The 27551-nt window shown below is 46.8% G+C and overlaps 1 protein-coding gene across 1 annotated transcript; it reads right to left on the bottom strand.

Moving 5' to 3' along the window:
- Window positions 1-9498: 9498 nt before the first annotated feature.
- On the bottom strand, window positions 9499-26133 carry Pelp1 (proline, glutamate and leucine rich protein 1). The gene is given in 18 exon segments (XM_032912860.1): window positions 9499-9644; window positions 9935-10602; window positions 10605-11385; window positions 11482-11688; window positions 11845-11900; window positions 12358-12517; window positions 12613-12760; window positions 12866-12982; window positions 13064-13152; window positions 13426-13513; window positions 13625-13754; window positions 14033-14183; window positions 14413-14472; window positions 17330-17401; window positions 17595-17744; window positions 21957-22062; window positions 22439-22503; window positions 25854-26133. Coding segments are annotated over 18 exon segments (3390 nt in total). The 5' UTR covers window positions 26103-26133; the 3' UTR covers window positions 9499-9551.
- Window positions 26134-27551: the final 1418 nt, after the last annotated feature.

The raw sequence follows: 27551 nt of genomic DNA on the forward strand, positions 1-27551 counted from the left end.
AAACACACACACACACACACACACACACACACACACACACACACACACACACACCTCTTCTTTTGACTAAATATAAATTAAGACACACCAGAAGAGGGCATTGGCTCCCATTACAGATGGTTGTGAGCCACCATGTGGTTGCTGGGAATTGAACTCCGGACCTCTGGAAAAGCAGACAGTGCTCTTAACCACTGAGCCATCTCTCCAGCCCTCCACCAGATTTTTGAGTCAAGGTCTCTACTGGCTTACCATACAAAGGAGGCTGGCTAGCCAGGGAGGCCCAGGATTCTGTCTCTACCTCCTCAGTGCTAGAATTACAAATGCAACCAGCCTTTATTCTTTAATTACGGGTACACATATAGGGCTGTGTGTGGTTACATACATGAGTACTTGCCATGGAGGCCAAAAGCACCCGATGTCCCTGGTGCTGAAGTTATGGTGGGTGCGAGCTACCCTGAGTGCTGGATTTTCTGAGGGCACAGCCCTCTTAACCACAGCCACCTCCCAGCTCCTGCAACTGGCTTTCTTAGGTTCTGAAGTTTAACCTCCAGTTCCAGTGTTTACACGGCGACACGAGCACTTTACTGAGCCATCTCCCGGTTCTATTTTTTAATGTCTATTCATTTTATGTGTATGGGTGTTTTGCTTGTGTGTATGTCTGTGCACATGCATGCAGTGCCCACAGAGACCAGGTGTTGGATCCCTGGAACTGGAGTTAAGAGTTACAGATATTTGTGAGTTGATGTGCAGTTGCTGAGAATTGAACCCAGGACCTCTGGAAGAGCAGTCACTGTTCTTAACCACTGAGCCAATCTTTCTTGCCCTCAATTTTGTTTTTAACTTGAGGGAAAAAAAAAACCATAATCGCTAATCTAGACGCCAGTGATAAACTCCAGTAGTTAAGGAGGAGTTACTGGAGGTGCCCATGGCAGAGATCAGTGCAGGGACTCAGGAGCCCAAAAAGAGTTGAAGCTCAGAGATGGGATTAGGACATTTATGTCATGGATGGGACTCAGTATATGCCATGAGGCGACATAGAAAGTTTAACTCCACAAACAGCATTAAAGGACACCAGTAGTTGGGCATAGTGGTGTACCCCTTTACTCCCAGCACTCAGGAGGCAGAAGTAGGCAGATCTATGAGTTCAAGGCCAACCATGTCTACAGAGTCAGTTCCAGGATCACCAGGGCTACACAAAGAAACCCTGTTTCCAAGAAACAAAAACAATAACAAAATATATTTTTAAAGATTTCAACTGCGACAATTCTTTGGGTGTTTATGGGTTTAGGAGTCTCTTAGGCAGTTCAGGCTGGACTCCACCTTATACCCATCGTGCTTTATTCTCCCAAGGAATTACCTTCCTCAAAAGACAAAATAAAACTTTTAAATAAAATGTGAGCACTGTGTGGTGGCATGTGCCTTTACTCCTGCGGAGGAAAAGCCAGGCAGATCTCTGAGTTCAGACCAGCCAGGTCTACATGTGAGTCTTGAAGAAAAAGGAAAGAAATGAGTCTAAAAGGATTAAGTATTGTAACATCACAACTCCCACAAAGGATACACCTGTAGGGAATTAGTATTTAATCTCAGTTTATGGTATCTGGATCTGGTACACTGTTACTGTTTCTGCAAATGTGGAAATTTCTGAGAAATAAAATTTCAGTTGACATAGTCTGCAATAGTGTAAATGTCACAATGTAACAATAATAATTACAGAGGAGGTCATGAACTTGGGAGGGAATGAAGGAGCAGGGGAGGAGCAAAAGCAGGGAGAAGGGGAGGAAGTTATGCAAATAAAGTACTCATGAATGAAATTATCATAGAAATTGGTTTTGGTTTTGGTTTTTTTCAAAACAGTGTTTGTGTGGTCCTAGGGGTCCTCCAACTCAGAGATCTGCCTGTCTCTGCCTCCTAAGTGCTGGGTTTATAGGCGTGTACCAGCTCCACATGATTTCAAAAATGTTTCCTTGTTTTTGTTGTTGTTTTAAGCAAAATAGTAAACACACACACACACACACACACACACACACACACACACACACACACACACACACACACACGGCTCTTGTCCCCAGCCAATTAAAAGTGGTGGAGTACTCTATCCTTCTGGCCAGAACCTGAGCTCTGAAATACCAGACAGACTGTGGATCCTCTGGACACCCTTCAAGCTTCCAGCTATGCCCACTCTTGGATGCCCAACTACTGGCTCTTTTGTGATTCCCATTTCCAAGAGAAATATGTTCTAATCACATAAGGATTTTTTGAGAGAGACAGAGAGAGACAGAGAGAGAGAGAGAGATTGATTTACTATATAACTCTGGCTGACCTGTAATTCCCTATGTAGACCAGGCTGGCCTTGAACTCTCAGAGATCCACTTGCCTTGGGCCTCCCAAGCGCTGAGAAAAAAGGTGTGCGCCACCATGCCTGGCCTCACGTAAGAATTTTAGGTCACTGTGGTCACACTTACCTCTGTTCTTCCGTTTTCATCTTTGTTACCTCTTCCTGCACACAGCAGGAAGTCTGCAGGAAGGACTGTTTCTGTGAAGAGAACCTGAGGAATGGCTCAGGGGCTGACAGGTAAACAGACAGCAGAAGGAGAAAGCACAGTGCCCCCAGGCTAGTTGTTGGGCTGGGCCTATCCGAGTGAATGCAGGTTCAGAGTCTTTGTACTGACACCCAAACGTGTGGCTTAAGCTCTAAGCTAACAAATGGAAGCTGGGCAAACAAGATACGGTAAAACCAATAGCTGCCTACAGAAAGGTAAGGACATCCGATGTAAAGTGGGGTTCAAGTATAAGGAAACCTTAGAACACCACAAGTTGGGACCAGGTAAAAGCACAAAGAATTTGGACGAGGAAGAAGGTTCAGGAAGGTAAAGGCACTTGCCACCAGGCAGAACCACCTTAGTTCACTCCCGTAGGGTGTTCTCTGACCTCCACAGTAGCGTGTGCGTGTACTTGCGTGTGGGCACACACAGGACAAGGGGGATCTTGAGATGATAAGTTGTTAAGACACTTGGTGTTCTTGCAGAGAACTTGGATCCAGATCCCAGCACCCATATAGCCATCCATAGACAACCTTTGTAGCTCCAGGGATCTGATGTCCTCTTCTGGCCTCTGACAGCTGGAGGGCATGTACATACACATGTACACATGAAGAACTTTTTAAAATAAAGTTGTAATAAATAAAACTTTAAAACTCAAAGAACTTTCTCTTTACTTCAAATCACCGAGGTGTGCACACTTCCCTCTAGCTAGGATTCCTTCATGCTGGGCGCCTTCCTAGGAAAACACCGTGAACATTGGCACACCACCTGTCTATAGGGCAACGGATGAGTTAGGCTTTAGGGAAATTCACTGAGCAGACCATTCGAATATCCAGCATTTGAAAACATATTTGTACTTAAGCCCAGGCAGGTAAAGGCCAGAAGTAGGAAAGTGACCAGGGACAAGAGCCAATGTGGCCCAGTCAAGGTCAGAGGAATGGAACCCTGTGGCTGGCTCCACAGGTAGAACCTGAGGTTACTCCTTGGCTTACAAGGGAGGAGGAAGCAGGGTTGCAGTTCCCGGGATGCCTTCCACCAGCTCCACATTATCCTTCATGCTCCACCTTTAAGAGCTGGAGGGCCAGGACACGGATTAGGTAAACCGCTGAGCATGGACACGGCCACTGCTCATGCGCGGCCAGCGGGAAGCATCTCCTCCTACCTAGTCTTTTTGGTAGGACCCCGCCCTCTACGGGCTTCTTGCTCTCCCTGAATGGCCCCCTTTGTCCCCGAATGTGATGTTATCTGGGTTCCATTTCACATCGCTTCTTCAGTTCACCTCCCTTGGTGACTTATCCTTTCCCCAAATCTTCAACCATGGGCTGGCTCTCCTGAGCTTCAGAGCCCACACGCCCTGCTGCTGCTACCCCGAGGCATTGCTCATTTAAGTCCTGTTATTAATACTCTGAGCGCAGAGGCATCCTGTATGTTTCCCGAAGCCTCCAATCCGCTGACACACTGCTGATGCAATGTAAGCACTCAGTACTCCCTAATTCTCCTAAAACCATTCTGCTTGATTGGGTTATCTACAGACTCCAGCCACTTTCCTCCAAAGCCCCATCTCTAGGGAGTGTTAAGCGATGGAAACGCTGACTCATCATGCTGAGTGGCCAGAGCCCCCAAGGCCTCAAGGCTGGGAGGCTCTCTGCTGGGGAGAAGTCTCTTACCCACTAAGAGTCCATAAAACAAGTGCATAGCACAAGGCGGCTGATCCCAGACACTCAGGGCAATGCCAGGGCAGCTGGACTTGCCTAGATTGCTTGGTCTCTTGAGCGCCAACTCTCCTCCACAGATTCCCAAGGCTCACTGAAAATCAAATTAAGTCACTTTCCTCAAGAACATTTTAGAAGAATCCCTGCTTCCTGAAATAAGGCCCCGACTCCCACACTAGGTTTCCAAACCCTGCACCACCCCCAAACCAGCCAACAACTCCTTGTACTTCTTTACTAAACCCCCTGCATCTCTCTACTTCTATAAAAACATGTCCTCCTCTTGTAGTGATGAAGCTGAGAGGCCCCAGTCTGATTCCAGACACTACATGCAGATACTTTTTCTCTGGCTTGGCTTGGTGGTACTATGGAATCAAGCAAAAGGCCTCCCATTGGCTAGGCAAACTCTACATTAAACTACACCCTCATGCATTTTTTAAAAAATCCTTATACGCCCAGAGATCAGCCCTTTAACTTCCAACATTGTGACCTGCAGTTGACAAGACTTAGAAACAAATGGTTTTGACAAGAGTGCAGGAGGGAAACCTTCTCTAGGTGAAGTGATTTGTTAAGCCATTCAGAATGATCACTGACATTAGCTCTCAGAATATTCACTCCTTGGCCAGAAGCACAATCTAGAAGAATGAGGAAGAGCTCCGTGTGGACCATGCAGTCTCAATGCTCTATTCACTGCCTACGCAGAAATCTGGCCTAGCCTGACTGACCTCATTCTGGACCTTACCAATTACCCTTTCCTCCCATAAAGCAAGGCAATCTACACCTTAATAAACTACTCTTCCTACCAGACATTTATTTAGATACACGATAAAGGTCTGACAAGTGTGGATACAGTCAGATCAGGGATAAACCCAGAGGAATCACGACTTTATAAAACATGGCATATTTCCAAATGACATCTGGATAAAATACTAGATTTAATTTGTACCTAATATTTTACACTAGGGTAAAAACTTTAAAAGCAAAACATTAAAACCATAATTTTTTTCATATTAAAAAAACATGGGGGCTGGAGAGATGGCTCAGCAGTTAAGAACACTGACTGCTCTTCCTGAGGTCCTCAGTTCAATTCCCAGCAACCACATGGTGACTCACAACCGGCTGTAGTGGGATCTGATGCCCTCTTTTGGTGTGTCTGAAGATAGCCACACTGTACTCACATACATAAAATAAATTAATCAAAATTAAAACACACACACACACACACACACACACACACACACACACACACAAAGACTGGGTATTACAAAGAAGTCTTTGGAAAAACAAATGAAACCTGTCCAATAATCTGACCCAAGGATTTTAAAATACTCCGGGCTGGAGAGAGCTGAGGGGTTAAAGCACTTAACTGTCCTTCCAGAGGACCAGCATTTACTTCACCTCCCAGCTGCACAATAGCCTACACTTCCGGCTTCTACAGGCACCTGCACTCATGCACACATACCTACAGATGAGGGATATAGTTGTAAAAATCATGCCAAATGTGTGAGGCCCTAGGGTGAGGCCCAAGTTTCAATACACACAGAGAGAGGGGCCAGAGGGGAACAGCACTGTGAAAGACTGATAAACATAATAAAAATGAAAATGTTCAGAGGCAGAAATGTTACCCCTGTAACTCCAGGGTAGAGAACTTATTGTTTAATATGCACAGTACCCACGGTTCAGTCCTCAGCAACAAAAAAGTTACATAAAAAATTTTAACATGGCAAACAGTAAACATAACCAATCAAAAGAAATTTTTAAAAAGGCGTGCCAAACTGTCAATTTTCCTAATCTACAAGAAAAAGGTTTAAAGCTACGTGCTGGGCCACAAAACAAGCCGGCCAAGACGACACTGGACACACTCGCCCTGTGTGGGAGCAGGGCTGGCAGAGCTCCAAGGGCTCAGCAGCTCCATTTCCAGGAACTCATCTGGTAAATCCGTGAGACCAGTGTAAGCCAGCTTCTATGTGCTCATGTGCCCACTTATGTGGGCCCCAAAATTATCCACCTCTGCTGGTCAGACTTGAGGTTTTAAAAGAATTTGAGGCAGATGTCGAGACAGTCAGGTAGTTCTATGTGGAAAATGGAATGAACTTCCAATTTTTATCAATGCTCCCTTTTAAAAGTTCCCAGACTCCAACCCTGGGAAGTATCAACTCTCCCAAATGAGTTCCTTGCATCTCCACTACCATCCTTATTCCATCTCAACTATTCTCCAAGTACATTAAACAGATATTAATACATAAATCAGAGCATGTCAATCATCTGACTACTCCTACAGCAGCTTCTGCCACAGACCCTCCAGCCCCCTCCAGCCTCTTCCCAGCCCCATATCCACCTTTTAAAACTTTTTATAACACAAGAACGCTTCTGTTTCTGAATTTTTGTACTGTATCCCTGCCTAGAATTAATTCCCCCAGAACAGCAAGTTAAATCTGTATTAGCCCTTACTCCCCCCTCGCCCCGCCACGATTCCCCCCTCCCACTCACAAAATAATGTGGTACATGTGTTATCTATAATTCAATTTGCTTGAATTTTTTTATCAATGTTGAAAACAAACAAGGGCTGGAGAGATGGCTCAGCGGTTGGAAGCACTGACTGTTCTTCCAGAGGTCCTGAGTTCAAATCCCAGCAACCACATTGTGGCTCACAACCATCTGTAATGGGATCGGATGCCCTCTTCTGGTGTGTCTGACAGCTACAGTGTACTCACATAAATAAAATAAATCTTAAAACAAGCAAACACACCCACCCCCATACCTCTCCTTGCTTTAGTTTCCGCTGCACTGTCACAGATTTTATTGTCTGTCACTGACCACATGCACACATCTCCAGCCCGCAGACAATATGAAGGCTGGGCAAGGACTTTCGTTATCCCCATCCTGGAAAGCAGAGCTCATTACTGTAACATCATCAAATGAGCGGTCTTAACACTGTTATAATCTAGTAGACAGAACCACCGAGCACTGGGTGGAGTGACCCTGTCACCTCTACTCATCTGTGCCATCTTTGTGACTTCTCATAGATCTTTGTTTTCTCCAAAAATATATATATATGATCAGTAGAAGATGCTGTTATACATAAGTATGAGAACTGGCTATAGCATACTTGTAGCTACAAGTATTTACCAATAAGCCAATGAAAGTGTCAAGAGGGGACAGCCTGTGGCCCAGTCATACTACTATTTTTGTTATACATGTTTGTTAAAACTGCTTACAAATACACACAGCTGTCTCTAGAATACATTAACACTGAACACACAAACTCTGTTCCTGGGAGACAACCTTATAACTAGACTAGAAATCAGAAGACAGGCTGGAGAGATGGCTTAGGGGTTAAGAGCACTGACTGCTCTTCCAGAGGTACTGAGTTCAAATCACAGCAACCACATGGTGGCTCACAACCATCTGTAATGAGATCCAATGTCCTCTTCTGGTGTGTCTGAAGATAACTACGGTGTACTTACATATAATAAATAAATCTTTAAAAAAAAAAATCAGAAGACAAACCTTTTTGGATCTTTGAATTATGAATATGTTACCTATTACTATGATATACATTCAAGATTATATATATATTCATATTCTAGTCTGTTCCTGTGGTTTTTGTACCCTAAATGCAGTTTCCTGCTCTTTCTGAGAGCAGTCACTAGGAATCTTACATCGGCGATCCATACGTGGTTGTCTTCATCTAATAAAACTCCTCTTAGCTCTCAGGGCTCAAAAAATGCCCAGGCATAACATTTTATGAATAAATTGGACTGCCACCATCTGGACAATACAAACTTTCCTTACAATGGAATTACATCCCAGTAAACCTGTCATACACTTCCAGGTACTCCACTAACTCCATCTAACTCACCCACATGGTAGCCTGGCCCACTGGAGTGCATTCACACTTTGACAGTTGGACAAAAGCATCCAGCATAAATTATAGATGAGCACTGAATACCTCATGTAGTTTATTGTATTCTGAACTAAAAGTGAAAAGTAGTAATCTTTACTGTTCTGACAGTCAAGTCAAGCTCTAAAGTCAGGGCCCATATGACTAATGAGTGGTAGAGCTTTTCTTCAGTTTGAGGCTAACATTGCCTGGGTTTTGCTCTGTGTGGGTTTGGTGGTTGAGATAGGGTCTCTTGTATCTCAGGTTAGCTTCAAAAGAGTTTAAAGTGTGACTTTAACTCTGATCTCCCACCTGAATGCTGGGATTACAAATCCCAGTTCATGTGGTGTTGGGGTTGAACCTAGGTAAATACTCTACCAACTGAGTGTTATGTATTTCCAGCCCATGGTTGTGTTTGAATGATTATTTGGGGGTTGAGGAGAGTGTCAGTGTGTGTGTTTTTAAATGTGTGTGTGTGTGTGTGTGTGTGTGTGTGTGTGTGTGTTCTCCATGCCTGTATGTTTGTGTACCATTTGCATGGCTGGTGCCCACTGAGACCAGAAGTGTCAGTCAGATGTAACTAAAGTTACAGACGCTGTGGGCTGTACCCTTTGGAGAAGCAGTCAGTGCTTTCACTACTGAGCCATCATCTCTCCAGTCCCGAGTACTGAGTTCTCAACCTTAGATAACATTGCAGTTCTAGGGAAGAAAGCCCATGATGTCTACAACTTATGAATCAGACATAACAGGCAAACACGTAAGATTATATAAGTATACATAGGCCTATCTGTAGTCAGCATCTACGCACAACAGAAAGCAAGCTAACGTAAATACTGGCAATGGAGAATAGAAAAAGGGCATATATTTACAATTTCTCTGAAAACTTGAAATGTTTCAAATAACTGGGGAGAACTTTTTTCTTAAACCTATTTACATTTCAAAAAATTAGTTCAACTGTTAACCTCCTCAAAAAGCTAGCCTTGCACTACAAAAACAAAAACAAAACACACCTCTCTGAAGCCTTACCTATAGGCAATTAGCTCAGACATAACACTAGAGAAGCAGACATACTTGTGCGTACGGAGAGGCAAATCTACATCAGCCCTTGGGACACAAAAAGTTTACACGGGATTGGATGTATGATTAGCCTGGGCTACTCAGCAAGCTCCTGCAGAAAAGACAGAGAACTGAAAACTCCAGCACTAACTTGGCGACAGGACAGTTGGCTGGGTACTTCTCTTAGCCAGTGGCTGTTCCTCAGGTCACTGAAGACAACAGTGGGGAACACGTGGAGAGGATGCAGCAAACCCAGCACTCACCCAGGCTCCACACTGGGAAGAGTGGCAAGAGCCAAAGCAGCACATGTGTCTACAGACATAGCTTTATTGGATACAAAGTGACAGGGTGCGGAAGGGGCTAAGAGTCAGGCTCTGTAGCAGGTGGTGGCTTCTCATCATCAGGGGGACAATCAATGAAGTCAGCCAGCATGGCAGCTGTGTCATCTTGCTCCTTTTAGGGACGAAGGCACAAAATTCAAAGTCACACACAGAAGAATATGTCAAATTACAGCAACCCCCTGCCCCCATCCTGCTCTTTTAAATTTATTTATATCCTAAAAGCTGCCCCTCCCAGAGTCCCTCTCGCATCACACCTCCACAGCAAATACGCAGCTCAGTCTCCATGGGGGGGCCCACAACTGGAGCTACACAGAGAGAGCCTGGCTGTGGCACCTGCTCCCCGGCAGAGCTGCCTTGCCAGCCCCATCCTCACCCAGGGTCCTCCATAGCCGACCCTCTCACCTTTTCCTGAGGAGCTGAAGCTTCTGTTTCTGTCTCCATCTCTTCTTCTGCAGGTGTCTCAGGTGGGGGTGGCACCTTGTCACCTCCACCCTCAGTCCCTTCTTCCAGTAGGGTAGGGGGAGCAGAGGACTCTTCTTCAACAAGCTCCTGAGGGGGCCCTGCTGTGGGGCTTCCCCCTTCCCGCTCCACCTCCTCCTGGGAGGGGAGGACCTCAGGGGCCAGGGTGGGCGCAATCTCAGACCCAGGCCCATCCTCGGCCCCTGGCTCCTCAACTTCCAATAGGAGCCCAGGCTCAGGTTCTGCCTCGGGCTGCACTTTGGGGGAGTCTGTAGGTGGCAGAGCTGGTGGCAGTGTTGGGGGTGGAGGTCCACCTTCTTCCACCTCCCCTGCTGAACCAAACTCCACATCTTCTACCTCTTCTAACTCTTCTTCCTCCTCCTCTTCCTCCTCTTCTAATTCACCTTCCTCCTCCTCAAATTCCTCCTCAAACTCTTCTTCCTCCTCTTCCTCTTCAAAATACTCTTCTTCATCTTCTTCCTCTTCCTCAAAGTCTTCCTCCTCCTCATCTTCATCTTCCTCCTCCTCTTCCTCTTCTTCCTCCTCCTCTTCATCACTGCTGTTGATATTAATAACTGTCAAATCTTCTTCCATAGCTGTGGGTCCTCCCCTCCAGGAGTCCCTTCAGGGACGGCTGGGGTGGAGGAAGTGTCCTGGACCAGAGACAGGTGGGGGTGGGGGGGCGGGGGTGGAGGTAGAGGCCCTGGAGTTGCAGGCAGTTCTTCAGAATCCTCCTTAGCAGGCACAGGAGGGGAGGCTGTTGGTGGGCCAGTAGGAGCCACAGGGGGAGGAGTGCCTGAGGGTGGTGGTGGCAGGGATGGAAGCCCCTCAGGTACAATCACCACACTGTCATCAGAGTCGCTTTCCAAGGAGATCTCTACATCAGATGCCTCCTCCTTATCGTAGTGGACAAAGGCTGGCCTGGGCACTCTCCCCCCAAAAGTTTCATCTGGAGGTATGCTAGGTGGAGGGGTCCCACTAGGAGCAAGGACAGGATCCTCACCAGAACCTGCACGGTGGTTTTCAGGGCCAGGAAGGAGCCTGGGTGGGACAGACACCAGGCCTGGGACAGCGAGCCCTAAGTGGTTGGCTGTTGCTGGAGGTCCGGGGCGAGAGGGCACTGGGCCTGTGGATGGCACAGAGCCAGCTGAGGCCATCGAGCCTACTGTGGGAATGGGGCCTGCTGAGGGCACTGGGCCTGGAGATGGCAGAGCACCTATAGAGGGCATGGGACCTGGAGTATGGAAGGCTGGGGCCCTGAATGAAGATGGGGCCTCAGGAGGAGGAACGGGGGCAGGTGTAGGACAGGCAGGGCCTGAGCTCTGTAGAGGTGGTACTCGGGGGTGTGTCAGAGCAGAACAAGTCACCAGAGCTTCTGAGCAGAAAGAGGAGACCTGAGGGAAAAAAGGGCAAGAGCATTAAGAACTCATGAGGCAAACATCAGAATAAGAGAACCCAGAAACCAGAGATCTGACCCAGTCAGCAATTACCTCAAGACTATCTTCCCATTGGCCAAGAGAGAAAGCTTTCAGGGCACAGGAAAGAGGAGGAGGGCAGCGAGGGGAAGGTGCCAGCAGTAAAGCCAGCAGCAGGCGGTAGAGCTCCAGGCGACAGCAGGAGCTGTTGTAAGGAGAACTTCCCAGGACTTCACCCTGCTGGACACTCATGACCAGGGGCAGGACTAGATCATGAAGCCTCTGAAAAGAAAACAGCTTTAGTCTAGAAACATCGCCTTCAAGGCCAGAGCCTCGATCCCAGATTTCAATTGATCCACCTTTGGAGTAAACACTCCCAAGTGCACAGAACAGTGGACCCTCCCCAGGCTCCATCTGAACCCGTCCCTACTAACTAACCCTGTGAGTCTCCTCCTTGACGAGAGGCCCGCACATGAGGATGGTCCGGCTGAGACCTGAGAAGAGAATGATGTGTCAAAGGCAGACAGGAAAAAGGCACACAGCCCAGCAGGGAGTACCCAGTTCTGCCACTGCCCACCCTCTCAGTGTTTCCTCCACCAGTGTAAAGCAGGATGACAGATAGTGCAGGTAACGCACACAGCTGCATCCTGAGGAGGGCTGGCCTCACCTTGACAGTGAGGTATCAGGCAGTAAAAGCACATGGGACCCCCAGGAGAATCATCCCCACCAGCATCCTGAAATACACCACACACGAACCCAACTGGTACGGATCAGTGGATCCCCACCCACAAGTGCTCATACTGTCCCTGCCACACACAGGGCATATGTAAAACAGCACATATGTAAAGTGCTTGGCTGAATTAAACTGAGATAGTGCTCAAGGCTGCATGGCTGTCTCTGCTCCTATGTGCCCTACTCTGCCGACTGGCTCATCAGTTCCCATCAACCCACCTCTCAGTGCAGCTGCACACACATCGCTGTTGGCATTCCTATCTCCTTTCCTTTGGCTGGGTGGAGCCAAAGCTTCCCCCATATCGAGTTTTAGCTTCTTAGGGGCACTAGGCTTCCCACTTTGCAAACCTCCATCAGAGCTTCCCCTGGTACTGCAGAGCTTGTGATAAAAGGAAACACAGTCACATGTACAGGCAAACAGGAAGTCAAGACAGTCAGTCAGGAAATAGGCACAGGAGCCATGGGCTCACTCACCTTAAGAGCATCAGCTGGAGGGGAGATGTCACTGAGCAGGTGGGTGAGCAAGGCCTCTCCAGAGGCCCCTCCCTGAAGCATGCCTGCTGAGGCCCCACAAACCTGCACCCATAGCTCTAAGATAGCGTACACCTTGGTCCGAATGGTGCTGGAGTAGGAGCAAGGAAAGCAGGGTATGAACAGAGAGCCAGAGCCCCTGGGGCCCCTGATACTCTGACCCACCCTCTCTACTCTGACTTCATAGGCAGATCACCTGTAAGGCCTCTCCTGGCCTGGAGCCAGAGCGTCCCTCCCAGTGCTCCAGGTGTTGAGAACCTGGGGAAGCAGCCGGCTGATCAGGGCACCAAAACGCAAGAGTCGGCCTCCACACCTAGGGGCAGGGATGGAACAGTGTGGCCTTCATTTCCAGTATGCTAATTCCCTTCTCCACACCATGACCAAGCTCACTTACGCAAGGATCAGTGCAGAGAGCAAGTCCAAGGCTTCAAGGTGGAGAGAGGGCAGCAGCAGCAACCTGAGGGGACCATCTCCAAGCAAGTTCTGGAGAAAAATTCAGTCACAGTAAGATGGAAACAGAGCCAGAGCAGTTACGTCAGATTGTACAACAGGAACCAACTCCCTGGCCCAACTCAACCCAACCCACCCCATCCTGCAGAGGAGAGCCTCAACGTTACTGAGCCCTGAACGGCACGGCACCTTGGCTCATCCCCAAACTCACTGTCTGGACTGGCACAAGTGGGAGTGAGTCCACTGACAGAGGCACAAGCCTCAGGGACAGTTTCAGAGATGACAGAAAAGGTAAAAGCCACTCACAATATTCTTGCTACTGATACCAAGGATCCGGCAGATGAGGTCCAGGATTTCCTGCACAGGAACGGACACAGGAGCCCCAAACTCAGAGCTAGAGAACCAGAGCAAAAAGAACCTTAGAGCAGTCACCCAGCTAGACTCCACATACCCACCTCAACTTCTCCAGCCCCACGTCTATTTATTCCCTTCAATCTCTACACACCTGAGCATGAGCCCCAGGCAACGGGCCAGTCCTGAAAACCTCTGCCAAAGCTGGAGGAGGACATGAGTGTTATCATCTTCTGAGGGTGAAAGCAGCATCTCTACTCCAGGGCCTTCACTCTGCACAGGAGCTGGGCAGCAATACAACCACCTATACACTCTGCCTCTCCCCTCCCTCCGCTTTCCTTTATGTGAGCTGCCCTGTGAGGGCTGAGAATCAATTCCCAGTCCTCTGGAAGAGCAGCCAGTGTCCTTCACCGCTGAACCCCTCTCCAGCCCCCACCCTTTTGCATTTGTGCTAGATTACCCACTTATGTTCTCATCCATGTTGCCCAGAAACCCACTGCCCGACCTCCTGTCCCCTCCTGCCACACTCCCCAACCCTCTAGACTAGAGCCCTGCTCCCTACCAGTCTCTGTTTCCTCAAACAGGGACCCCAGCAAGCTGTGCAGTGAGGTCAGCAGGCTGTGCAGCTCCTGCTCCCAGTTCTCTGTGTGCTTCAGGCCCTGGGAAAAGCCAGCCCCTAAAGAGGGCAACCTGGAGTAACACTCACAGGCCAGCTGCAAAAGGGCAGAAAGCTGGTCAGAGAGGAGCTAGCTCAGCCATGAGTCTCCTATCCCATGGAACAGTGAGGCAGACGTCCCTAGGAGGACGAAAGCCCATAATTGTGTATGTTAAGAGGAAGAAATGGGAAGAGGGTTCAAATGCTTACAGTTAACAACTAAGAACAAGCTGTAAAAGATGCCTCAGGCCAGATCCCCAGGCTCAGTGCCTCTCCCTTCCCGTTACCTGTTGGAGCTGAGGGTTCAAGGAATCCAACCGAGACAGGAAGAAGGAAGCCAGCTTTCCCTGGAGGAGGGAGGGAAGGGAGGGAGGAAAGAAGAGGTCATGAGCAATGTCAAGAAGAGTGTCCAGAGCAGTCTTTCTACCTGAGATTCCACTTTCTTATAGACACAGGGAGCATGACGCATCCATAGGGCGGGGACAGCTATTAACAGTACACTTCTGTGGTAGACAGACCCTGCTCATGAGCTCTGGTTCTCAGCCTCCCTCCTAGGAGAAAGGGCCTGGTTCCTGACATAAAAACAACTGGGCTCCTCGGCTAGTTTTTGCAAATGACAGTCACCTTTCTTTCTGAAGCCAAAACGACAGTTCTGAAAAGTAAACCCACAGACTACTCTGCACGCTGAGAACAGAAATGCAGCCTAGCGAGAATGAACTACTGCCCAGATCCCAGGTACGGGGCTGGCCACAAGTCAGGCTAGACGAGCAAAATGAAGGCAACAAAGCTGTTTCCACATCTATCAGCAAACCTCTGCCCGTTACGAGAAGGCCTGGAATAGGTGTCCAACCTAAGAGCCACAATTTATTTGGGGTAGTAAAATAAAAGGGACTAAGAACCCATGAATAATAATGGGGGAAAACCAACCACTAGTTTCAGTGACCTATAAGTAAAAAAATGTAGTTTATCTCGCAATTTTAAATGCAAACAAATATGGTTATGAGCAGGACCTGTGGCTGTCCATGATGAGCTCACTTGTTCCTTTCACAGTGTAAGAGGAACACTTTACCCTACCTGATACATGCACCACAAACTCAGATCACAGAATTAACAACCACCTCGCTCTATGGTGAATTCTAATTCTATGCTGTAATGGTCCCACTGTGAACATGTCAGACTTGCTCATACCAGAAGCAGGGCTCAGCCACCCTCAGTTTCCAGTTCTCCCTTCTGTCCAAGCTCCTCAATGTGGACAATCCTGATACTTGCTTTCCCTAACTTCCTACTGGAAACAAGCTCCCTAGATCTAGCTTGCTTGACCCAAGACCCTGCTGACCTCACACGAGCAGACAGCACAGAGCTGCCACAGCGACTTACCATCTGCAACTTCCACTATGTGGAAGTTCTAGGGAATCAAACTCAAGTCATCAGGCTGGGTGCCTTACCCACTAAGCCATCTTGCCAGACCTATCTATACATTTTAAACTGTTTTGAAACACTTTTTTTTAAAGATTTATTTATTTATTATGTATAAGTACACTGTAGCTGTCTTCAGACACACCAGAAGAGGTCACTGGATCCCACTACAGATGGTTGTGAGCCACCATGTGGCTGCTGAGATTTGAACTCAGGACCTCTAGAAGAGCAGTCAGTGCTTTTAACCACTGAGCCCTGTTTAGAAGAAACACTTTAATCAACATAGAATTTAATACAAACAGGATGTTTGTGATTCCATGTATTTTTGGTTTATGAAATTAAATTGCAACTCTGAAGGGGCTGAGGATGGAACTCAGTGATTGGACTGAGTTCACCCCACAGTACAAACAGAAAAACAACAGAATCCTGTCCTGAGCAGCCATATGAGAATGAAGACTCAGTAGAGATAGGCTCACTGAAAATACCTGCTTTGACACTTCACATACTGGAGGAAACAGTGACACATGTGGTTAAGGAAACAGCCTTAACCACAAGGAATTATGTATGGACACCTCCAGCAAACGGTTAAACCATAAATAATTCCAAGTCACAATAGGATTTATGTTTATGACTAACTTCAAACTCACATCCTCCTGCTTCAGCCACCCCAGGGCACCACCACACAGGCCTGTACTTTTCCTATACTCACCAACCTATCGTAAAGTTAAACCCCCAAGCTGGGTACAGGAAGAGCTTAACAACCTAATAATAAACCATAACAATTATAAGAATAGACTAATTTGCTCTCTCTCAGAAGCTTAGCTGCTCCCCTCCATTACCAGACAATTACAGCAGCACAGGGCTTGTGTACAAACAACCTTTATTTACTCTATGCTGACCTCAAGTGCTGTCAATTCAAGCAGGCTAACAAGAAGCCATAAAGTACTCCCTTTAGATGAAAAGGTTGAAAGTTCTTGCCTTAATGAGGAAAGGAAGAAAGTGCCAATAGCAACAGCAAGAACAAGTCTTCTACAGTGAAACTGGCCAGGAAAGACTAGTCAGGCTTGGTGGCCAGTCTCTCACCCAGGACAAATCCATGCTAAATCATGAAAAACAAAATCAGAAGTTGGGCTGGAGAGATTAAGTCTCTGTAGCACCTTCTTCCTGAAGGAGAAACAAGCAGGGTAGTCTAGAGCTCCAAACAGGCAAGACAGAGAGAGAAAGGGATTGAGGAGTGGGACCTGGAATGTAGCTCTGTGGTAGGGTAGTCATGGAAAAGAGGAGGTGAGGGTGATAGGGGCAGGAGAGACAGTTCTGCCATAAGCACACTGGCTGCTCTTGCAGAGGACTCAGGTTTGATTCCCAGCGCTCACATGACAGCTCACAAACCAACCATCTGTTAGCTACAGTTCCAGGGGCATCCATCACCTTCTGACCGCTGAAGGCACCAAAGACACATGAGGCTCATAGATACATGCAGGCAAAACACTCATACATATAATGTGTTTTTTTTTTTAAATCTATCTAAATTTAAAAATAAATAAAAGGGGACAGGAGGGAGGGAGAGACAAGGAAAGGAGTTTACAGGTTAGAAAACGGGTCTAGCATCAGACAAAGCTCCAAGCCCTCTTCATCCTGGGCAGTAATTCAGTCAATATCTTCACTGTGAGGACTAAATGATACCATTCCAAGGTAGTATCATTATACCATGCTTGTTGTGATAAGAACTTAGAAATGCCAGGGACAGAATCTAAGGTGGAGAGCTTTAAAAATTTCAAAAGTACTTACTTTTAGAAAGCCACAGGCCCGAGGAAAATAGGTCACACAAGCCTTCATTCCCTCCAAAGCTGACTGCTCACACTGTGAGAAAAGCAGAATCAGAAGGGAGAGGCCAAGCACCAACAGTCCATACACTTCCACCCCATCCCTGGCCATAAGGCCCCTTCTCCAGTCAGTCACTATGCTCGCACCCTTACACCCACTCCCTAAGCAGTTCCCATAACATTCTTCAATCCAAACCGCTGAAGCAAGAAATAGAACTGAAAAGTCTCACCTCTGGTCTGAGGCCCAGCAAGGAAGTAAGAAGCCCAGGAAGGTGGTTGGTGGAGATGTCCCGAAACAGGGTAGGAAGCTGGGATGCATATCGAAGCAGATCCCTCAGGATAGCCACAGCCAGCTCCATGGTGGGCGGTGAGTCCTGAGACTAAAAACAATAGCACCCATGCTGCCAATCTTACCTTCACTGCCAGCACAAGACGGACAGGAGGTAACACACAGGGCTTTTCAGAAATACCACAGCTTGGTAGAGATGGCTCGGCTGCTCTTCCAGAGGGTTCAATTCTCTGTACTTACACAGACATACATGTAAAACACTAATGCACATTAAGCAGATGGATGGATGGAGGACGGAGGGATGAACAGACAGATAAATGGGAACACCACAGCTAATGTCACTATTACCATCACATTTATCATAGACAGAAAAGAGAATAAGGATGCTACGAAAGGAACCTATGTGTCTACAGAAAGGACATATTTACATTTTGGTATCTAGTGTCTGGAATACAGGATGTGCATTTACCTAGCATACATGAGGCACTGGGTTCTATCCCCAGAACCTCAAAAAATAAGAATAAATTATAAAAATGTATCTGGGTCCCAGGAATTTGTTTAAAGAAAAAAAGTAACGAAGCCACACTTTAAAAGATCTGAGTGAGAATAGGAGACTGCAATGGTCTGTACTCTCCCACACTGCATTTCTCTGCCCCACCTTTCCAAGTCTGAGTGATACACACCCACCCTGGACACCCACCCTGGAACTCATGGGGAAAGCTATTTGGTTCCAGGACTTTATGGAAAATCACAAGAACATAAGGGAAAAAATAAATTGGTATATAACAGAGGCACATGCCTTCTAAACCAGAGGAGGCCATGTGCCAACAACACATACAGGAACACCTACTAAGAAAATGTGAACCGTCATGCCTGTAGTCCCAGCTATCAAAGGGACGAAGGCAAGAGGGTGGCTTGAACACAGGACTTTGAGGACAGCCTAGGCTATATATCTTATCTTCTTCTCTTCCTCCTCATTTATTCGTTCGTTTGTTTGTTTGTTTAGGCAGGAGCATGGAAATCAGAGGGCATCTTTCAGGAGCCAGTTTTTGATTCCATCAAGTCCAGGACTGAACTAAAGCTATCAAGCTTGGCAGCAAGTGGCTTTACCCACTGAGCCATCTTGACCAATTTGTTAATTTTAAAGCAAAAGAATGGTTGGGACCATGGACTACAAACAGGTCTTCAACACTGTCCAGCAATCCTACATTTCTTTCCAATGAACTTGCAAACCCCAACTTCCCCCATCAGTGCTATCTTGCATGGTCTTGCCTTCAATATGGCAGAAAACTGAACAGGAGCTACTTTAGGTTCCAATTTCCAAACCTGAAAATGTAGGTAAAAAACAACCCAAACCAAACCCTGAGGTTTCTAGGCACCCTCGTTCTCCCTCATTCTTCCTCATTAGTCTCCCTTCCTCTGGTTTACAAACCTATCCTCCTGTCCATAATTGGTCCCTTAATACTAACCATTCTTCTCTTCCCACTGACATGGGCACAAGCTCACTTTGCTCCCATTGTAGAACTTCTTTGAGCCGATACAAAACTCTACCCCCAAATCCCAAGAACTGCCCAATGCTAGGTCCTTACATGTACCCCTCTTCTCCCAGTACTTCTCATTCCAGTCCAGTCTAGCTTGGTTCCCAGCTCTTCAAACACCACTTTCATCGGTCTAAGTTTACTTTTATTTTTTTTTTTTTTTTTTTTTTTGTTTTTTTTTCCGGAGCTGGGGACCGAACCCAGGGCCTTGAGCTTGCTAGGCAAGCGCTCTACCGCTGAGCTAAATCCCCAACCCCTAAGTTTACTTTTAAAGAAAACGACTCTAGGTCAATCTTATTCCAGCTCCCTCGTTCCTCCTGGCCTTCCTGGAGTCCATCCAACCCCACAGTCTCACTTACTCCTCCCCCTTCCTTTGGATTCCATCCAACCCTCAATCCTGGTTATCTCTTGGCTTGCTCCGTCTCAGACTCAGACTCTTCCGTAAAGCCCTCTTCCCTGAGTGACCCTTCAGCACAGTATGCACTTAAAGCTCAGTTCTGGCACGGACTCACACCAAACCCACCCCAGCCTCCCTGCTGGCTAAGCACTGGTACTCCCCTAGCAAAACGTGCCAACAGGCGCCCTCTTCAGGTCATGGTCATGGTCATACAAGAGGATGTTTACTCAAAGGGCTGCTACTCAACACTCTAGGCCACAACCACAGTGTTCCCCTTTATTCCCCAAGCCTTGACTGCCTTTCAGTGTTCTGAAGGCCACAAATCATGTTAGTCATGTCTTCTCCCAAAAGCCAGTCAGTCATGAGACTGCTCACTTGGCTCCTTCAAACCCACCTTCCCATCAGTTCCACCACACTCCCTCCTCCTGGCCACTGCCAGCACTCTACCACCTTACAGCCATCTATCTGGTCCCTCTCCTTCAGGCCTCTCCTTTCTGGTTCTTTACCTAGCACCCAGAGAGAAATCTTCAAATGTGACAATGTCATCACTACTACATCACTGTCACTACTATGGTTTGATTTTTTTAAAGATTTATTTATTTTATGCATATGAGTACACTGTCACTGTCCCATTACAGATGGTTGTGAGCCACCATGTGGTTGCTGGGAATTTAACTCAGGACCTCTGGAAGAACAGACAGTGCTCTTAACTACTAAGCCATCTCTCCAGCCCCAAAATATAGGTAAGACATTACTTCTTTTTAATTTAAGATTTTATTTATTATTTATGAGCACACTGTAGGTGTCCTCACCACTATGATTTGTATAGCCTCCAAATTCCCTCTTCTGGACTCTTAATCTCCAACACAATAGTACCAAGGCAGCACATCTCCCTAAGTCATAGAGAGACAGTTACTGCAGGGGTAGGTCTGTTAAAGAGGGAAACTTAGGACACATTCATCCCCACCACCAGCCCCATTTCCCACTGATGGTGTCCACCATGTTATAATGGAGCAAGCAGATCCTCAAGAGATGCTTCCCCTTTAACTTGCAGTCCCAGCTTCCAGAGCCATGATGCAGACCACTCTGTTCTTTATACATTGCTCAATCTGTAGCACCGCATGATCGCAGCAAAAAATAAAATCTACTTAGAACCTCCAATGAACTCCCGCTACTCAAAGAATAAAAGCCGAAATTCTTATAAGAAGCCCATGGTTTGGCTCTTCTACAGTCATCTCCGCTACCCCACCTCAACCTCACTGATCTGCCCGTTTATAACTCTTCAAAGAGCCGGCTTCCTCCTGTGGGACTTGTCATTCTTAGTTAGAGTGCTTCGTAGTCAAATTTAGCACGATCAGAGCAGAAATGCCCTTTGTAAACTGATGCCCTAACTGCTAACCCACACTACCCTGGGTAGGGTCAGATGCCCAGTCTTCATTTACTGCAGCAGGTTGTCACTGCCCAGTTAGCCATATCATTCTCAGTTCAAGTGACTTCCATTAGGGCAGAATCTGCCAACTGTAACATGTGAATATCTGGTTTTGCATGGCCTATAAGCTAAGAATTTTTTCCATTTTTAAAATTTTTTTATTAATTTTTATTCATATGAGTACACTGTATCTGTCTTCAGGCACACCAGAAGAGGGTATCAGACTTCATTACAGATGGTTGTGAGCCACCATGTGGTTGCTGGGAACTGAACTCAGGACCTCTGGAAGAACAGCCAGTTCTCTTAATCACTGAGCCATCTCTCCAGTCCTTTTTTTCTCCCATTTCTAAAGGTATAAAAAATAGCACTTAATGGAAACTACATGGCTCATGGCTCTAAATCGGTCTCTGTAAATTCCTAGTTCATAAGAAAATGTCCCAATCCCTGTATTAGACTTAAGAGCCATCCAAGTGGAGTCCAAGCCCCTCTTGACCCTGAGCTTGGTACACAGCTTGCCAATATACTCAGAAAATGCTTATGGAATAACTAAGTGCAGAAAGTACAGTGGATGTTAGGGACAGAGACTAAAACTTTACAAGTGTAACAAAGCAATAGAGCGACAGGCAAGACAGACAGACACCCACGCATTCACATGCACATGCACACACCAGTCCTTAAAGAAGGAACTTCAGAGCGGTCGGTCCTTAGACAAGGGAACCAGGTGAAGCTGAGAGCCACAGCGTGTGAAAGGGCAAACAAAGTAAAGTAGGCTGACAGATAAAACTATCAGCAAGTTTATTAAGATCTCTATTTGAAAATTAACCTCCTCTCTCCACAAAGCAGAAAACTGTTTCAATCATTCTGCTCAGAGTTAAGTGTCCAGGCGGAATGTCCAGACCTAACCCACGCTTGGCAGGACAGAGGAGAGCAAATCCTTACCTGTAGCACCTGCTGGATGCTCCGAAGCCAAGAAACACAGTGTTGCTGGAACAACTCTGTGGGGCTCTCCCCTACCAACAAGGACAGCAGACACAGGCCTTCAAACCTGTAAAGCAAGAAGAGGGTGATGAGGACATGGGCTAGACTTCAGAAGCCTGCTGACTGTCCTCTTACTTTCCTTATATAGTTATTGTTGTTCATAGGACTCCATCCCCAGATTTCCTATGGTTTCTAGCTCACAAGACATGTAAGACTCAGAGAGAGGTAGGATATCAAGCAAAGAAGGAAGCAGGTGGGAACAAGAGACCTAAGAGATGGAAACGGTGAGTTCAAGTGAGCTCACAAAAAGAAAACTCCCTCAAGCTCCTGAAATGGAAAAAAATCTCTTGAATCCATGGGGTAGGGACAAGGGATTGGCAAACATACACTCAACCCACTTTCTAAAAGCATGTCGTCCCGAACAAAGAGGATTAAAGACTTACCGAGTTTTGATGGAGCTAAGGTGTGCATTACTGAGATTCACCAATGCCCCAAGAGCTGAAAGATTCTAGAAGTGGAAAGGGAAAAAAAACAGGAGTGAATGAGACAAAAGTCACTAGAGATGCACAAGACATTCACCAATCCCTCACTGCCCCTGCTCCTGAAAAGGCTTTCTCAAGGTGCACTTTCTGAATACAAAAGGGCCATCAGCCTATGTCACAGCTGTCTTTCAGTCTGTTTTCTCAAATTCTATTTTGTCTGATCTCCTCCCTCATGTCCCACAGGTTGGGGGGTGGGGGAACATTAGGGCTAACAAGAGGACACCCCAATTCATCTACTATATTTCAACAATAAGGCTTGCTTCCCTCAGCAGACCTCCTTAGTCACTTGGAAGAACAACTCTCTTCCTCCTGATTCTACCTTCCTTAGAGGCAAAACCACACCAACACAGATTCAACCTATCCTCCTCCCAAGCCCTCCTTACACAGAAGCATGTTCCTTCATCAGCCCCTTTTCAAGTAACCCAAAGCGTCACACTCCTCTCAGACTACCTACATCTCCCAAAGGCCAGAGATCACCCATTCTTCCTAATCCCACATCAGCACTGGTGAGATAGAGGAAGGCACAACTGAATAAAACAAAATTCCACAACCTTCAACATGGCTCAGCAGGTTAAAAACACTTGCCACCAAGCCTGACAGCTTGCACTTGTGTCCTAGAACCCACATGGTACGAGAACCGACTCCCAAAAAGATCCATTTGTCCTCTGATCTCCATTTGTGCACCATGGCATGCAGATACCCATACATATACAAAATAAATAAATAAATCTAACTCCTAAATTTAAAAAAGACCAGTCGTGGTACTGCATGCCTTTAATCCCAGCACTCAGGAGGCAAAGACAGGAGGATCTCTATGAGTTTGAGGCCGGCCTTGTCTATAAAGCAAGTCCCAGATAACCAGGGCTCTGATACACAAAGAAACCCTGCCTTGAAAAACCAAAAAAGAAAACAAGAAGGTCCTTGGCCAGGTGGCAGAGACTGTTCATTCTTTATCTGGTACACATTTAGTAATCTACTTCAGGAGAAGCAAGCCGTAGGTGCTAGGTTAGGCAGCCTATCTCCCTGACGGAGCAAAGTGTACATAAAGAATCCATAAATAAACATAGGCTGAGCAGTCATAACTAGAAAATCCAAAATGCTCCAAGTCCAAAACATTGATTTCTAGGGACCTAACTCAAGTGGAAACCCCACTTCTGACCTTGCATTGAAACACAGGTAAAGCCAGGTGGTGGGAGTGATGCATGCCTCTAATAATGCCTGGTCTACACAGCAAGTTCCAAGACAGCCAGGGCTACACAGGGAAACCTTGTCTTGAGAGGAAAGGAAAAAAGAAAAGAAAAAGGGAAAATAAGTCATAAGCCAGGCATAATTCCAGCACTCAGAAAGCAAAGGTAGGCAGATCTCTGAGACCTACATAGCAAAAGCCAAGCCAGCCAGAAATGCATAAACAAAGGCTAGAGACAGTCGGTCGGTGGTTAAGAACACTTGTTGCTCTCGCAGAGGACCCGGGCTCTTGCCAGCTCCCGTGCAGTGGTTCGAACTTACCAGCAATCCCAGTTCCCTTCAATGGGCACACATTTGTATGTGCGCTACATTCAGGCAAAACACACACAAAATGAATAAACAAAAACAAAAACAAACCACAGGTTCACATTTAATCAGTGTTTGCCAGGGGAAACAGAAAGACCCATTCAGCCCCCTTAGTTGTGATACTTTTTAGTTTTTCCATGACTCCTACACACAAAGGATAGCAAAACACATAGTAGTGGTTGGTCAACAGCTACTTCCCCATAATGCATCACAGACGTCTAAGTCCTGTGTGCATTATTCACCATGAATTGCTTTCTTTCCCTTTCTCTCTGCTTTGTGGCATAAATGTGTGTCAGAGAGAGGCTGCAGACACTTCTAAGTATAACTAACTCCAGTAAGAAGAAAGTGGCTGCCCACAGCCCAGGTGACAGTCATAGTAGAACAGCAGTAGCTGTGAACAGGACACATTATAGAGACGTGCCAACTGACTCCTAGGGAACGTGTGCGCAGGGCTTACTGAAGGACTAGTCAACATACATCAGAACAAAAACTCAGGTAACTGGAAAAATCAGAGAGATTGCTAGAACACAAACGAAACAAACAAAAAACAGCAACAGGACAGACAACTGGAGTATTCCCAACGGCCTGAGACAGTTCAGTGGATATAAGAAATTGCCACACAATCCTGTCTTCCAGAACCCACACAAAAGCCAGCCACAGTAGCATAAGCATCTGTAATTCCAGCGTCCCCTACTGAGAAACATGAGGTAAAATCAAAGAGTATTAACATAAACTCTTGGGCTAACTAGTCTGGCTTCTACCACAACCAAGAGACCTTGATAAAGGAACTTGAGGACCTAAAAGTTCCATGACTTTGACATGTGCACTGTGCTACCCTTGTCCATAATCACATAAACATACACGCACAGCTGAACAAGATGGCACAAGCCTTTACTCCCAGGCACAGGTAGCTGGATCTCAGTGAGTTTAGGCCAGCCTGGTCTACATAGTTCCAGACCAGCCAGAGCCACATAGTGAGATCTCATGTCCCTAAGAAAAAAAGGTGGAACTTCACAGACTGCTTATGGAAGTAAGAAACCAGGTATTGAGGATGACACTTGGGTTTCTAGCTTGCAGGACTGAACACATGTGAATTTGTGCATAGGCTCCTAACCAGATAGACAACATATTGTCAACCGCCCACCTACCTCACCAGCCTCAACTCTACCCACTCTCTTCAACCATCTAAACCCCTAACCTACAAATGCCCTTATTTTCCAACCCTTCCTACTTGAGTGTCCATCTAACCTTTTAACTATCCGTTTTATTTTCTTTCACTACCTAAACTCCAGGTCTTTTGAAAAAAATCTCTAAATACTCTCTCTATACTGGTTTAGAAAATTCATACCAGACTCAGTTTTGTGTTACAGCATTTTGCTCATCGCCATCATGGCTGGAATTGGAGCGCCGAGTAGGGGAGTAGGCCTTGGGCTAAGAGCTAGTAAATATTTGTGTTCAACTACCCCAGGGAAAACACCGCCAGAGGAAGTTTCTCTGAGGAGGAAACTAGTCAAGAGACCTAGCAATGGAACTGAATCCTTCCATTGCTTTGTGCTTATCAATGACCTAACAGAAACAGGGCCTAATTTTTCTCTGGGGAAAACGCAGGTAATGAAATACGTGAGTCTCATCTGGAATGGTTAAGTGCTCTATTCTCTCCTCTCGGCTCTACTCAAGCTCACAACTTAAGCTTCAGGAAGGCGGGACCGCAGTGCCCGCTGCCTCACCAGCCTTCCCACGGTGACTTCGAGAGCCACAGACTTACCTGAGCCCCACCCGCTGTCCCATGCAGCCTCAGTAAGCACATGAGCCCAGGCAAATAAGGGGCCCACTGGATTGGGGGATGCACAGGGGCAACGTGGGACCCTGTTCGCGGTTGCAACAACCCAGAAACGCTCTCCAACAGCAGCAGGCGCAAACGCGGACCGGATCCCGCCGCAGAGAGACCCCCAGGCCCGCCAGGAGCCCCAGCAGGGGAGCCCGCGGTGGGCCCACTAAGAACGGCTGCCGCCATCTTCACAGGCTCGAGCAATGGCGTGGCGTGATGACGCAAACATAAGCGCGACGCACGCCGCTCGGGGAGGGGTCTTGAGGAGGGGGCTGCGGCCTGACTCTGAATGAATGAGGACTGACGCCCTTGTGGCAAGAGAGAGCATGCGCAATGTGGGCCGGCGGTGGCGCTTGGGTGGCCTGTAAGTCCCCAGCCCCAGGCCAAGCACTGTAGGGCGGGGCGGAGGCGGGGCTGCGCTGGCCGGACACGTGGTCTGCAGGAAAGGCGCGGGAGTCCGAAAGCTTTCAGTCCAGCGTGGCTTCTGGTCACCGTCCCTCAGGGCTCAGTAATCCTAAGGAGCCAACCCTAAGTCTGAAATTTGGGACGTTCTAAACTGCTTTTCCAAGGATGGAAAAACAAGCTCAAACAGTGCACATGCCACAAAGTAGCAGAAGTGTCACTCTCCCCAAGACACCCCCACAGCAATTTGTGTATTTACATTAGTCTATACACAAACATAAATATTGTTTTTTCAAGAGTAGGCTCTGCTGTTGGCTTTTTTTTACTCTTATAGTGTGGAACTGGCAATTTCACTGTCTGTGCCAAGAGTTAATCATTTTGCTGCCCCAAGTTTCCCTAATGCTCTAGCCAACACTCTAATAACTGTGCACTAAACAATTGCTAGATTTAGATTCAATAACCTTATATGTTCTTGGTTTTCTATTCAATTCTCAAGTTCTAAGATTCTGCTTCCAAAATACATTAACTTGGGCTGGGGGCTCGGTAGTAAATAGTTTACTTAACATGAGGGACTTCCTGTGTTCAATCCTGAGCACTCGTTAAAAGAAGAAAAAGCACACACAACTCACACACCCGAAACAGGGTTAAATTTTTTTTCCATTTCTATTTCTTTTTTTTTTTTAAGATTTATTTATTTATTATATAAGTACACTATAGCTGTCTTCAGACACACCAGAAGAGGGCATCAGATCTCATTACAGATGGTTGTGAGCCACCATGTGGTTGCTGGGATTTGAACTCAGAACCTCTGGAAGAGCAATCAGTGCTCTTAACCACTGAGTCATCTCTCCAGCCCTCCATTTCTATTTCTAATCCCAGTCATGTCTATATCATCACCCTCTTTCTCTTGAACTCTTAGAACATTTATGTTTGGTTCTGACCCTGAGACAAGGAATTTAGGTGCATATTTACATATCAAAACAGACCTGACCCCCTGGCCTTTCCCAGAATCCCTCAGTTCCTACCTGGTATACCCTGCTCCCAACCCTGAACTTTCCAGCTCTTTCCTGGACATTTTGGGCTCTCTTCATTTCTCCTCCTCCTCTTCCTCCTCCTCCTCCTCCTCCTCCTCCTCCTCCTCCTCCTCCTCCTCCTCCTCCTCCTCCTCCTCCCTTCTCTTCTCTTCTCTTCTCTTCTCTTCTCCTCTCCTCTCCTCTCCTCTCCTCTCCTCTC

This window comes from Rattus rattus, chromosome 9 (genome assembly GCF_011064425.1).
Source record: "Rattus rattus isolate New Zealand chromosome 9, Rrattus_CSIRO_v1, whole genome shotgun sequence".
Taxonomy (NCBI): domain Eukaryota; kingdom Metazoa; phylum Chordata; class Mammalia; order Rodentia; family Muridae; genus Rattus; species Rattus rattus.